This window comes from Schistocerca serialis, chromosome 9 (assembly GCF_023864345.2).
Source record: "Schistocerca serialis cubense isolate TAMUIC-IGC-003099 chromosome 9, iqSchSeri2.2, whole genome shotgun sequence".
NCBI lineage: Eukaryota > Metazoa > Arthropoda > Insecta > Orthoptera > Acrididae > Schistocerca > Schistocerca serialis.
Window position 1 is genome coordinate 177,772,161 of NC_064646.1, and position 13,557 is coordinate 177,785,717.

Sequence of the window (13,557 nt, forward strand, 5' to 3'; positions counted from 1 at the left end):
AAATGCACACTCCTGTGGCTACAGAGTCCCATTATTGATACTTGATCATTGAAAGCAGTTGCTTGAGCTGATGCAGGTGGGGAGGGGATAGGGAAAGATACAAGGAAGGGGTAGCAGGAAAGAGGCAGATCTATCGACTGATGACTTCGCAGTTCCACAAGACAAAAAAAGCACAGAGGAGTACAACAGAAAGAGATGTTGGAAGAGGGAGAGGGGGTGGAAGGAGAGGAAGATGAAGAGGGGGAGAGGAATGTAAGAGAGATGGGTTGAAAAGGGGAGAGAAGGAAAATATCTGCTTGTGGGGGCAGTGGAAGGAAGAAGGGTGGGAGAAGGCAGTGCATGATCTGGATTGAGGAGGAGTGGTAAAGACAAAAGAGACAATGGGAAGCAATGGGAACAGTTTAGTGGAGGCTTAGCCCAGGGCGTTTTGGAGAGTTCAAGATGTGTAGTTCAAAGTAACTTGTGCTGGAAGGGAGTATCGAAATGGCACTTGTAGTGAAGCGGCTGTTGAAGTTATTTCTGTTGTGGTATGCAGCACGCTCGGCAACAGCATTTTCAAGTTTGTGGTTTGCCACAGTTTGGTGATGGCCATTCATCAAGTAGACAGTTGATTACTTGTCAGGTCCATATAGAATGCTTACACACATGCCCCTGCCCTTTATTTGATAGGAAATGCCTGTGACTGGACTGTGGTAGGAGGTGGTGGGTGAGTGTATGGGACCAGTCTCAACACCTGGACTGTCCACAAGGGAATGACTCATGGGGTGCATGATTGGGAGTAGGGTTGGAATAGGCATGGACAAGGGTATTCTGTAGGTTGGGTGGGCAGCGGAACACTACTTTGAGGGATGTGGGTAGAGTTTTAGGCATGGTATCCCTCATGTCAGGACATGATATGAAGTAGTTGAAGCCTAGGCGGAGGATGTGATTGAACTTTCCAGGGCCTGGGTGATTGCGTAGGAGTATGGTCTATGGCTGGTTAACAGGTTTACTGGAGTCAGATGAGTAGATGGCACAGAAGACTCGTTTATGGATGACGTAGATAGTAAATTGTCTGTCAGTAAAGGCTCTGGATCAACAACTTGCTTTCCAGTGTGCATATGGCATCTATGGGTGGTGAGGCTTTAAGGGTACCTGTGCCAGTACCACGGATTTGTTTTTAGATTTGGCCTTCAAAAGTTAATTGTAGGTCAAGGTGTGGTTGGCTAGGAGGATTAGGAAAGAGGCGATGAGTTTGGTATCATGGCTGCAAGGCCATGGGCATGGAGGATGTTGGTGTGTAAGGACGTCGCATCCACAGTGACCGACAAGGAGTCTGGTGGTGACGGGAGAGGAATTGTGTAGAGGTAGTGAAGGAAGCGAGCAGTCTCTTGACTGTAGGATGGGAGGCTATGGATAATAGTTCAGAGTATTTGTCAACAAAGACAGAAGTTTGTTCTGTGGGAGTGTTGCACCCAGCCACAATGGATGACAAGTAGGCAGACCTGTGGGGTTGGATGTGTGAAGTTGGGAAGTAGGCAAAAGGTAGAAGGGTGTAGGGTTTCTGGTGTGTGGAGGAAGATGGCTTCAGGTGTCAGGTTTTGGGGTGGACGTAAGGCCATAAGAAGCTGTGTGAGATCATGGTGTACTTCTGGGATGGGATCATGATCGTAAGTTTATTGATTTACCCTCGTGCATTATTTCTAGTGGTATAGTCATACTTAATGCAGTACTGAATGACATGTGCTGTGTTTTATCTCAATTCAGTGGCACTTTTACTAAATTTCAAGAACATGTGGTTTATATCTCCAAATGTTGTAGGTAATCCATTAGCTTGGTTGTGTTACTTGTGTTGTCTGTAAAAATATCTGTTTCTGAGTGTTGGATAGGTGATGGAAGGTCACTCACAGAATAGCAGAAGCATTGAGTGATCAACTGGTACACAAAAAAGGAGAATGAAAACTTTGACAGCTTTTGGAAGAAATCCTGTGACAAGCTAGAGTACAACAACACACATGTGTGTGCATGCAACCGCCCCCCCCCCCCCCCCCACACACACACACACACACACACACACACTCTTTACATTGCACTGGCTGGATTGTGTGTCCAGCTGACTCACCGTAGGTGCACAGGTTTGTGTGAGTTTTACATTCAGTCAGAACTTTCCTTACTATGTTGATGGAAGATCTTTTACTGATATAAAACAAGAGTAAATTAGTCCCTATTCTGATGATACTGTTTTGTTGTGTACATTCCCTGAGTTTCATACTAAAACACATTGCATCCTTTTAGTTTCATAGAATGAAAACCCAGCAAGATCTGAAATCATAATATTTGAGCTTCTCTAAGAGAATACTGTGAACTGCACAATAAAATGCTTTTGACACGTTACAGAAAATACCAACTGACAATACTTTGTGATTCAAATTTTATAATAGCTAGGAACCTGAAAATGTAGCATCTATTTTTGGTGAAATTTGCTCCTTCTTCTACTACTACTACTACTACTACTACCCTTGTGAATGATTAGGGTATGAATTTAAAAGGTGGTCACACCATCTGCCTGAATTCAATGTCTTGATGTTTTGATATAGGTTTCTGGTAGTTGGAGAGCTTTCTGGTGGGAGTGTTTGCTTTTTGAAAACTTCAAATGTGGTTCTTTTTCTAAAACGATATCTGCTTGTGGGTTTTTTTTTTTTTTTCCCAACAAATGATCATTTCTTTTGAGAAGCAGCGAAGTTTTCATGATGTTGAATTGAGTGCTTTCCTTATAGAAGTAGAACCAAAAATAACTCCTATTTGTACATTAGTGGAAAAATTTCGGCAATGTCAAAATATGTTTAAAGGTTTTTGTTTTTCAGTTGCTATAGTGCAGAGTGCAGACAGTGTAAACTGGCAGTCAGCTGCTAAGGTAAACAGGTGAGAATTAGGACTGCCAGAGGAGTGAGGATTAGTGCGGGAAAACAAGCCACACCTCCCCCTCACAGGGAAACATCCTGCACCCATGTTCTGATGTCCTGCAAAAGCGTAACTGACACATGATCGCAGGGATCTCCAATCCCTTCTGCTGTTGTGAGGGTCATAATCAAAAGGCATGGCAGTCCAGGATTAGTCTCTTCCCTTATTCCAAAATAAGAAAAGAAAACAATGAGCAACCCACAACATAAGCATTCGGTAACAGCTGCTGTGCAATTACTTGTTGAGGTTGGCAGTGCTGAAAATGAGGTAGTTCAGGCCGGACCTCTGTCTGTATTTGATGCATCCACAGTTCTAAACCCTAGCGTCCTAAAGCTGCCACATTAAATGTGTCTGCTTTATACCAATTTTTGAACTTAAATTAGTAATGTACGCTTCTCTTTCTTGTAAGATACTAGGTCCCTTGGCTGAAGTAGTATGTTGCATTCTGCAGCATGTATTTTATACAGACCATTCAACTGCCCACAATTGGCATGGCACCAAAGTATCAAGCACACTGATACAGTGTTGCATTCCTGTACTTTTTATGTGGCAGACACATTCGTAATGCACATTATCTTTGCAGACTGGGCTTTACCAGATAATGTGCTATACCACTAACTGGAAACTGGTTACCGTTTCAATATTTATATGCTAAAAATAAAGCTATCGGGGTAGAATTCTCTATGAACAGCATCTATTTAATAATGCCTTTTTTTCTCGTTTTGAGGCAGAATCTGGATCTTTATTCATATTTATCGTAAAATGTGAATTTTTCACATCTCAAGTAATATCTGAGTTGCGAATTGAAAAATAGTGTATTCTGTGGAGAGGCTCTTTTAAAATATTCTATTGTGAGAGGGGCATTTTATGGTTCTTGCATACTTAATACTCGAGTAACTTCAAGAAGTTAGTATTACAAGGGCTGTTCTTAAAGTAACCTCCATTTTCCTGTAGTATGCTGCGTAGAGATAATGGCGCAGCTTTTGTGGTAGAATGCACCTGAAACCAGTACACTGTGAGCAACGGAGAATCAAGATCATGTCTTGGTTCCTTCCCAAGCCAAGTACTTTCATAATGTGTGCTGTACTCACAAGTCCTGCCAGTTGTGAGGTACATTCTGTAATAAGTTTAGTTGTGACAAAGAAACTGTAAAGCTAGTGAAATCCATCGTGAATATTGTGAATTATGTATGTCAAACATAATGAGTGAAGATGGTGTAAGACAGTGGTGTCATACATTCAGAAACAGGTGAACCAATGTCAGAGAAAAGGTGAATGCATATCTGATTCATTTGGTGGACAAAAGAGGTGGAGAAAACTGCGGAGTCACCATCTTGGAGCTGTGTGTTAATTTTCCACAGATTAGTTGTACTCTTCTGTACAAAAGAGTACAGAGTGACTATCGAAGATTTGAGCTGCGGGAAATTTGATGTTGGATGAATACCTGAACTCTTTTCTGAAGAACAAAAGGCTCAATATATGGCAGTAGCACTGTCCTTTTTTGTGTGTTGCAAGAAAGAAACTGAAGCTTTTCTCGACCAGATTTTGACTGGAGAAGGACATAGATGCAGTATGTGAATGTAGAAACAAAACTTCAGTCATTGCAGTGGGGCCGTCACCAGAAAAATGCACAAAGTATCGTCAAACACTTTCCAGCAGGAAACTCATGGCAAACGTCTTTTTGGTCAGAAAAGGAATTTTGCTAATGGAGTTCTTGGAGAGAAATGCAACAATTAACATTGAAAGTTATTGTAACACACTAATGAACTTGAGAAGGGCCTTTCAAACAAATGTTATTCCATTTTGAGTTCCGTAGGATGACAGCACTCTCCACATACAGCACAACATACTATGACCAAACTGCGAGAGTTCAAATGGGATGTATTGGATCACTCCCTACAGCTCTGATTTGATACATATGCATGCATATGAAAAGGTGGCTTGTCTCAAAGCACTTTGGCAATGACAGAGTGTGGAAACCAATGTCAAAGATTGGCTTCAGTCGCAGGCAGCAGAATTTGATGACCGCGGAATTTCATGTGCTACAACAAATGACTCATTGTGTCTAGAAACTAAGCGGAAAAATAAGGAGGAGAGGGAGGGGGGATGAAAGGTACCTTCTGAATAACCCTCAATTAATATCTGTATTACTTCTTTTCGTGTAGAGGGGGCTGAAGATAGCATGTTTCAGTCTGGTTAGAAATATCCCCTCTGATGGTGATGTGATGTCATCCGTGAGTGAAAAATTGCATGTATGTGAAGAACAGAATTTTAGTACTTTACTATAGGTATTTGAGCTCTAAGAGTTTTTAGTTTTGAGGGAGTTAATTAAATTTGCAATTTCTGTAGTGGAACATGAAGTAATTGCCTGTGTTTGTGGCAGTACTTTTCACTTGTAGCCTATTGCTTTATCCCTTCAAGTATTCATGTTTATTTTCTGACTATTTCAAGGAAGTATCCATTAAGTAGGTTATCTAGCTGACTGCTACCATTTGTTATATGGCAGTACTGCCCATATTGCTTCAGTTTTATTATTTTAATTATTGCTTTGTCCGCCCCTGATAGCTGAGTGGTCAGCGCGACAGACTGTCAATCCTAAGGGCCCGGGTTCGATTCCCGGCTGAGTTGGAGATTTTCTCCGCTCAGGGACTGGGTGTTGTGTTGTCCTAATCATCATCATTTCATCCCCATCGGCGCGCAAGTCGCCGAAGTGGCGTCAAATCAAAAGACTTGCACCAGGCGAGCGATCTACCCGACGGGAGGACCTCGTCACACGCCATTATTATAGTTATTGCTTTCAAACATTTTACATATATCTGTTGTCTTAAGACAGTGCAGTATTTCTTGTTTAATTTTTCTGTTTGCCCTGAGTATTTAAATCAATTCCCTTTTCCTTTCACATGATTTTTTGGCTTCTTTTGTAATCTCTAATCAGCACTGAGAATAGCTGCAACCCCCGCCCCTATATAACCACACCACTAACAATTCCATACTTAAAATAATTGTTAACTGACAATGTTGGTCGCAGCTTGCATGCTACTTGTTCAGTGCAGTTCTCCGAAAAACACACTGTAATGCAACTGTCAGTTCTTTGGATTATAATGAGCACTTGATACATTATTTCTTTTCCAAGTAGATTGATTGGCAACAGCTGTAGTCACATCTACCACTCACTACTGAACTATCAATATCTTCACAGCACAGCATATATCCCTGCTTTTCTCACCTGCCGTTATCTTGAATGTCAGTATTTAAAACACATGGTCACTTGGCTGGTGATCCATTTTCTAGAAATCAGAATTGAAAAATTATGTACTTCAGTTGAAATAGCATAGCAGGAAATAAGCCAGAAACACAAAACATCACTCTGTGACTTGCAATCAAATGAAGGTGCTTTTGATCAGCTTGTGGTGTTGTCACAAAGTACCTTTTCTCCAGTAATGTGACGACATTATTCTTGAATTTGATTGATTTATTTGTGTGCACTGACCACATCCAGCATAAATTTCGGGCTGTGTTCAAGAAATTCTAATTTTTACTAAAATCAGATAATAAAAACAGTGCATCAATACTGTGTAGTGACTTTTGCAGTGTCTTCCTTAGTATTCAGTATTGCAGCTCCTCATATTACCAGCTGTAAAAGTAAACTAACGTTAAGTGTGTGTTATTTCCTTTGTATTCTGTAGTGTTGGTAATTATCATTGACAGATTTGGTGACTTATTTATGATGGGAGAGTACAAAATACACAAGAAATGTATATGGTAAAACATAAACCTGTATTGACCACTGCCCGGTGAATGTCATGTGATTTGATTGTCAACTTTCATGTTGTGAATACTTCTGATTGAAGGCAGCTCTTTGTTTGTCCTCATGAGGATGAATAGACTGTGTTAGGCTATCTAAATACAGGTAAACTTTGAGTGCACATCATAAATGAAGTACATCAGTACTGTTTTTGTTACTAATTTTGCTGATGAAGAAATCAATGAGACAATATGGTGATTGGTGTTGGAATTTTTACCAATTACAAATGTAATCTCCTGTTTAAATGTCACCAAGTTGCCTATTTGGATTTCACATGAATCTGTTGGTCTGCCTGTCTTCAGTAGAGCATTCCCATTTTAATTTAACCTTGAATCAACATACATGCGCTTAAGTCATTGGTGGGCCAGTCTACAGATGTTTGTCTTCAACGTTACATGTACTGTGCTTTTAAGTGGTAGCTCACACACACGTGTGCACCTGCCTGCCCCCCCTCCCACCCCCCACACACACAAAATATATTTAAAAAGAGTATGATAATAGTAGTACACCTGCTGTGAAATTGCTCTAAAGTAGGTTCCAGCTCTAAGGTCTCCTATGTGAACTGACACACAAAAAGTTTGAAACTTCTTTCACCTTTCAGTATAATCTCTGTGCAATTGTTGTACACAACTTTTCACAATGTTGATGCTGTGACTCCATGACCACTGCAGATGTTTCCTTAGGAGTCTATTTTGACCAGTGAAAAATAGCTGCGGCAATAGCAGCACTACTGGGAAATGTGTGGCTACGTAGAACATTGGTCAGATGAGCAAGTGCTTGAGAGACCCCATCAAAGCTGTTAACACGAAGGAACTCCTGTGTTAAGGTTCACCCGATGCATTGCTGCACTGTCAGAAGTGAAAGAGCACATGTGCAGATTTTTCGTGGCATTCTCCAGACTATGCTGGCAAGTAAACTGTTCTTAAAAACATATTTTTAGTTTGTAACTCTCGCCATAGTGGCCATTGGAGCACAGTGTATAAGGATTATGCCTTCACTGTCCAAAAATGTGGTGCAAAGAGTGAGTGTGAAAAGAAAGCCACACCGTGCCATCATCATGCACCATCACTGCCTGGTAAAATTGTCATAGTAGAAACTTTGAGATCATCAGTTAACATTTTTGGTATCCATCTGGAGGTTACTTCCCACATTTTCAAGTCATCGTGCAGGATTGTGATCCCATGGAAATGGAGGAAATATCTTTCACAGTAATCGGTGATATTGCAAAACAACTGACTCCATGCATCATCATGTTGCCAGACTTTCTGCTGCAAGACCAAGAATTTTTTGGTTTCTAGTCACATTGATGATCAGCTTCTTTGAACAGTTGTACTCAAGAGTGCACATTCTTCACAATGTTCACATGATCACACACATTTAACTCATCTGGCAAAGAATTTAATGTGTGTCACTGGGCAAGTGGAGAAACTGAATGGTTATCTGCTGTTTTTGTAATGAAGACGAGGCCATTTCTAGTAACAAAATCATTCCTTGCTCTCACTGTACCCACTAGAGTTCTGTCGGCCACACAGTGCTACCATGTGCCTTGCTAACACAGTGTATATCAGGTATGTTGAGCCAAACTTTGTGTTTCTGTCTACTCCCAGGCCTGTGAAAGAAAAATTGAACACTTTTGAACTTTGAACGCATTGCAGAACTAGCGGAGATGTAGTTGATTTTAAAAATGATGGTATTCTGTTTTGCAGAGAGCAAAAAATGCAGTTTGTAAAATGCTTGCATTATCCTCTCAAACATTTTTAAACTGCAGTATTTATTTATTAATTTATTTATTTATTTGTTTTTAAAAAAGCTTTTTATCAAATGTTGTCAATTGAGGAATTGTTTGACATTGGTTACATATTCTTTGGCACACTGTACATACATGTTTAACCTTTTTTTTCATCCAACAGGTGTCTCAGTTCGTTGCACGCATGGGAGAAGAGGGTCCTGGACCTGCATCACCAGCTGCTACTGGAGGACCTGGAGGATTGGTGGCTGCATATGGTGGTGGCTCTGAGTCAGATGATGACATTGATGACGTACTTCAAGAGGAAAGATTGCACACAGATTGGACTAAACTTGCATGCTTACTTTGTAAAAGGCAATTCCCAAGCAAAGAAACCCTGCAACGCCATAACCAACTGTCTGATTTGCATAGGCAGAATTTGGAAGCTTGGTACAGGGTTCGTGGTCTTGATCAGAATGATCCCCAGCAACGTAATAGTCGTTACCGTGACCGCGCTAAAGAACGCCGTTCAAAGTTTGGCACTACAGATCCTACAGCTGCTGCACCTCATCCCAATCGACTGAAAGAGAAATTCCTCAAAGCACGTGAAGAAGCGGCTCGTTCAATGTATGAAGAACCAACACGTGCTGGCATTGGATCAGAAAATGTAGGAAATCGTCTACTTCAGAAAATGGGATGGCAAGAAGGTATGGGTCTGGGCAAAAGTAACCAGGGGCGCACATCTATAGTGCAGACTGATGTTAGAAATCCAACAGCAGGACTTGGCTCACGTGAAGCTGCTGCTGTTCCTGTTTTACCTGGAGAAAAATACAAAGACCGTGTTAAGAAGATGATGTTTGCACGTTACCAGGAACTCACAGAGCAAGAACAAGCAGAACCCAGTTGAACATTGAATTACTTCACAGATTTATTGCCTACGGGTGAAAGTGTTTGTTACTGCCATTTGGCTACAAATATCCTGTACTTAAACAGTGGGCCAGTGTTCAATGTGTTTGTTCTTGTACAGGACCTTGTAGCTGATATTTCAGCCAATCTGACATGAAGAGGCATAGTGATGTTTGAGACATTGCACACTGAATGTGATAATGTTCAGATATCTTCTGTGTGTGAATAAATTCATTGTACAAAAGATGATGTTGACTGTTAGCTTGATTGTGAACTATTACTTAATAGGCTACTCAAATGTAGGAAATTTAAATATCATGACGGGCCCAGGAGCTTATAGACACATTGATTTGTTCGTTTTATCGATGAGCAATCTTGACTGCACTGACAACAAATGGTAAGTACAAAAGTAACAGGGAACCACGAAATTCCCTTCTCCCATGACATAAGACATTCCAGGTTGTAATGTTGTACTGTGCTGTTCCTTTGCAAAAATTGAATGCACTTTGTGCATGTGTTTTCCTTTTTGAATGTATGAGGTTCCTCCAAACAGTGTAGGCAGTGTTAGTTCCAGTGGATATAAGGCAGTGGCTGCACTTTGAATCAATGCTGTGACTTTTTGAATTATTTTCTTGTGCTGTAATTACTACTTCACAGAAAAATAATCAAAAAACCACTTATTCGCCAGGATCTTTTACGAGTTTGTAGGCTGTCGTAGGTCTTACTTTTATCGTGGTCTCGATTGATTTTTAATTTTATTTTTGTTGACTTCTCAGCAGTTGCGCATTGTTCTGGAGAAAGATGCAGTTTTCATTGTTCAGCTGTGCTGAAAGTAAAGAAATAAATAAAATAAAATTTACTGTCATCCTCTTCCATTCGTTTTGTGTTGGTCACAGAAGTGGTAAGATATTTACCTTGTATATACGTAAACCACTTTAAAAAGTGATGTACATATTTCATTGTTGTAATTTTGGACATGGAAAGAATTAGTAAAATTTTATAAACTGTAATAAATTAGATGGTTCCGAATCATTTACTGGCTCCTTTGATTTTGTTCTCAGTATAGGTGCTAAACTTAATTATAAGTATTGTGTAGCTTATAACTATCTGTGTAAGAAAGAGAGAGAGAGAGACTTTTATTAGTGTGGAAATTCTTTTGTAAATAGATCGAAATTTAATTTGATGCCTCATTCAAGCTTCTGTGGGAGGCACAGCTCTTAAGCTAGAAGGACCCATATAAGTAGGGTGTGCCAAACTATTACAAATTCTTTTGTAGCTGACACCTCAAATTTAGCAACAGTAGCAAAAATGGTTTTGTTCTTTTTGTATATATGTTAATTATTAAGCTGATTAACTGAATAAAGTAATTATGTCCTTACTTGTAACTGCACATTAAAATTTTTAATATTTAACCAACTTATACTTTGCAATTGCAGTCCACAGCCATTATTATGCAGTTACCAATTATTTGTTCCATTACAACTGAGCACTGGTCAGTGGATGGGGTTTCGGTCGAAAGTTGCATTAATTTTTCTGGAGAAAGTAGCCGAAACTACTACTGTTTACATTTTTATTTCCTGCATTCACAGAGGAAATTATTTCCATTTCAGTTACCATGCTGGAAGTATGATCAAATATTGAATAAATCATGGAATCTGTGCATCCTGCAAAATTGCTTATTTTGGAAGGAGGTAAATGGAAATAATAGTCAGCACGTTTGCTGAGTTTGTTGACTAATACAAGCCTAATGTTTTAATGTGAAACCACTCCATTTGATCATAGTTGTTTTAAGTTTAAAAAATGATATCTGGAGTAATGCTGAAAATGACATCTGGAGTAATGCTGATAGAATCGCAAAGAGAAGAGATTAATCATGAGCATTGGCAACTCTAGACATTAGTAAGTTGTTGGGAGAGTAAAGTAAAGCACCACACAGACCTATTGTATGAGAAGGACATGTTGAAATATTCCATTTCTGCTTCAGAATATCTTCTTGTTCTTTGTGTAGCTGTGAAGCTTTTGTACGAGTGATCTGTGCTGCAGTACTTGCACACTAAATTTGTGCCTTTCCCTTTGTCTCTGTTTTTGTTTTAAGTGATGAAATCATTCATTCCAAAAGCTTGAGATTGAAACTTCCTTCTTTTTTTTTTTGTCAGAAATGGATAAGTTTCAATGTTGCCGATTGGCAGGTAAGTATGTTGTGCCTTTGTATAGTATTATTCACACTTTTTTTCATTGTATTTAGGCACAATTACTTGAATGTGGAAGACTTTGGACAAATTTTGAAACTGCGTTATGCACCAACTTTCAGATTCGATAATAGTTCAGTGCGATAAGAGCAATTGTGCCATTTACAAGCCACTACATTTTTCATGAGACAATGTTCCAGCCATTTCAGATCCTCTGCTGGATAAAGGTTGCCTCTACATTTTGCCATACATTACGCTCTTCAGCAATATATATCCACATTGCTCCCGAGTGTTTTAGTCATCCACACACCTTCCTCTTGGTCATCAGCTCTGTCTTTTCTAAATTCTTGCAATCTAGCAAAGCACTTCTTTTATCCATTCCTCCAGGCCTATTGAGAATATTTTTGTGGTAATGGAATGTCATTGCGTCACTCTTCCTTCAATTTTGAAATTCTCAGTATATCCCTGCAGTCTAATGGAAGCTGTAACATTGACATGTATATTTTTTGGTATAGTGATGTAAATTGAATCAATTCCTTATTGCTGAAGATCTGTTATTACTGATTTAGTTAAAACTGGATCAAAAGCAATTGAAGACATACAGTCTGAGTAAGGGTTCACCATATATATATATATATATATATATATATATATATATATATATATATATATATATATATATATATATATAAAAATTACTACTTTTGTCTATAGCCATAATCCAGTTTCTCTAAAAACACAATATGAAAACAAAACATAAGACATAAACTACATAACTTTAAAAAAAACTTTTAGATATATACATTACAACCTCCCACCTCCACGTTTTTTCAGATACTTTGTATCCAGTCAGATGTACGTACCATATACAAGCACTGTGTGACAGGTAGCATACAAGTATTTTAAAAAGCAAGTAGCTGCCATTGGTGGTAAAATCACAATTGTCCTTAGCATATGAGCCACATACAAAAATATACAGCAATAGGCAAAGTACTGTTGGTGAATGCTCTTCCTGCAGGCTGCCAGCATTGTGCTATTGGCTTCTGATATTTCACAGAATGGAATTTTCATTCCCCAGTGGACTGTGCACTGATATGAAACTTCCTGGCAGATTAAAACCGTATGCCAAAACAAGACTCGAAATCAGTACCTTTGCCTTTCACAGTTAAGTGTTCTACCAGCTGAGCTATCCAAGCACCACTCACAGCCCGTCCTCGCAGCTCTACTTCCATCAGCACCTCATGTTGTATCTTCAGTAATATCATTTTCTTTTGTAACTGTCAGCTTTTGCCACTTTTGGAATAATAATTAGCTCTCTTTCAACTTTGTCTTCATCCAGAGGTTATTTCAACACACTGTTAAATATTGCTCTGAAGTACACCAATTTATGTTTTTAACAGTGGCAAGGACTTCTGTTAATGATCATATCAGTAGTTGTTGGAGTCCTAAAATGTTTAACAGAATGCTGAAAAAAGTAATAAAAATGTAAAACAACATCAAACTAAATGGGAAAAGAAAATTATGTTAGTCGTAGCAGTAAGAAATAACGTACATTGCTGTGTAATACTAAGACATGATATGTGAAAAGATGGTACAGTGTTTTAAGAAAACTAAGGTAATTGTAGATTTTCAAATTATATGTACCATTAGTTCAAGATTACAGCATACAATTGGCAGTAAATGAAATAAGGTCTTATGATCTGGTCAGACAGGAAATAATTTTGCAGTTTGCTTTAAGGATGAAATCCTAAACAGCTTCAAGGTTTTACACAAGACATAAAAAGGATATTTGTTGTATCTCTTAGAGGAAATGAATATCTTTAATCATAGGAATACACAGTCAAATTTACAAATGGTTCAAATGGCTCTGAGCACTATGGGACTTAACTTCTGAGGTCATCAGTCCCCTAGAACTTAGAACTACTTAAACCTAACTAACCTAAAGATATCACACACATCCATGCCTGAGGCAGGATTCGAACCTGCGACCGT

At 39.0% G+C, this 13,557-nt stretch overlaps 1 protein-coding gene across 6 annotated transcripts in view; it reads left to right on the forward strand.

The window, feature by feature from the left end:
- Positions 1-10,761, forward strand: part of LOC126418493 (RNA-binding protein 5-like) — a 122,102-nt gene extending 111,341 nt beyond the window's left edge. For all 6 annotated transcript variants that reach the window (XM_050085271.1, XM_050085274.1, XM_050085273.1 and 3 more), the window contains one exon: positions 8,655-10,761. In XM_050085271.1, the coding sequence (XP_049941228.1) occupies positions 8,655-9,377 (723 nt within the window). In that variant the 3' untranslated portion in view covers positions 9,378-10,761. The remainder of the gene's footprint in view (positions 1-8,654) is intronic.
- The last annotated feature ends 2,796 nt before the right edge of the window (positions 10,762-13,557 follow it).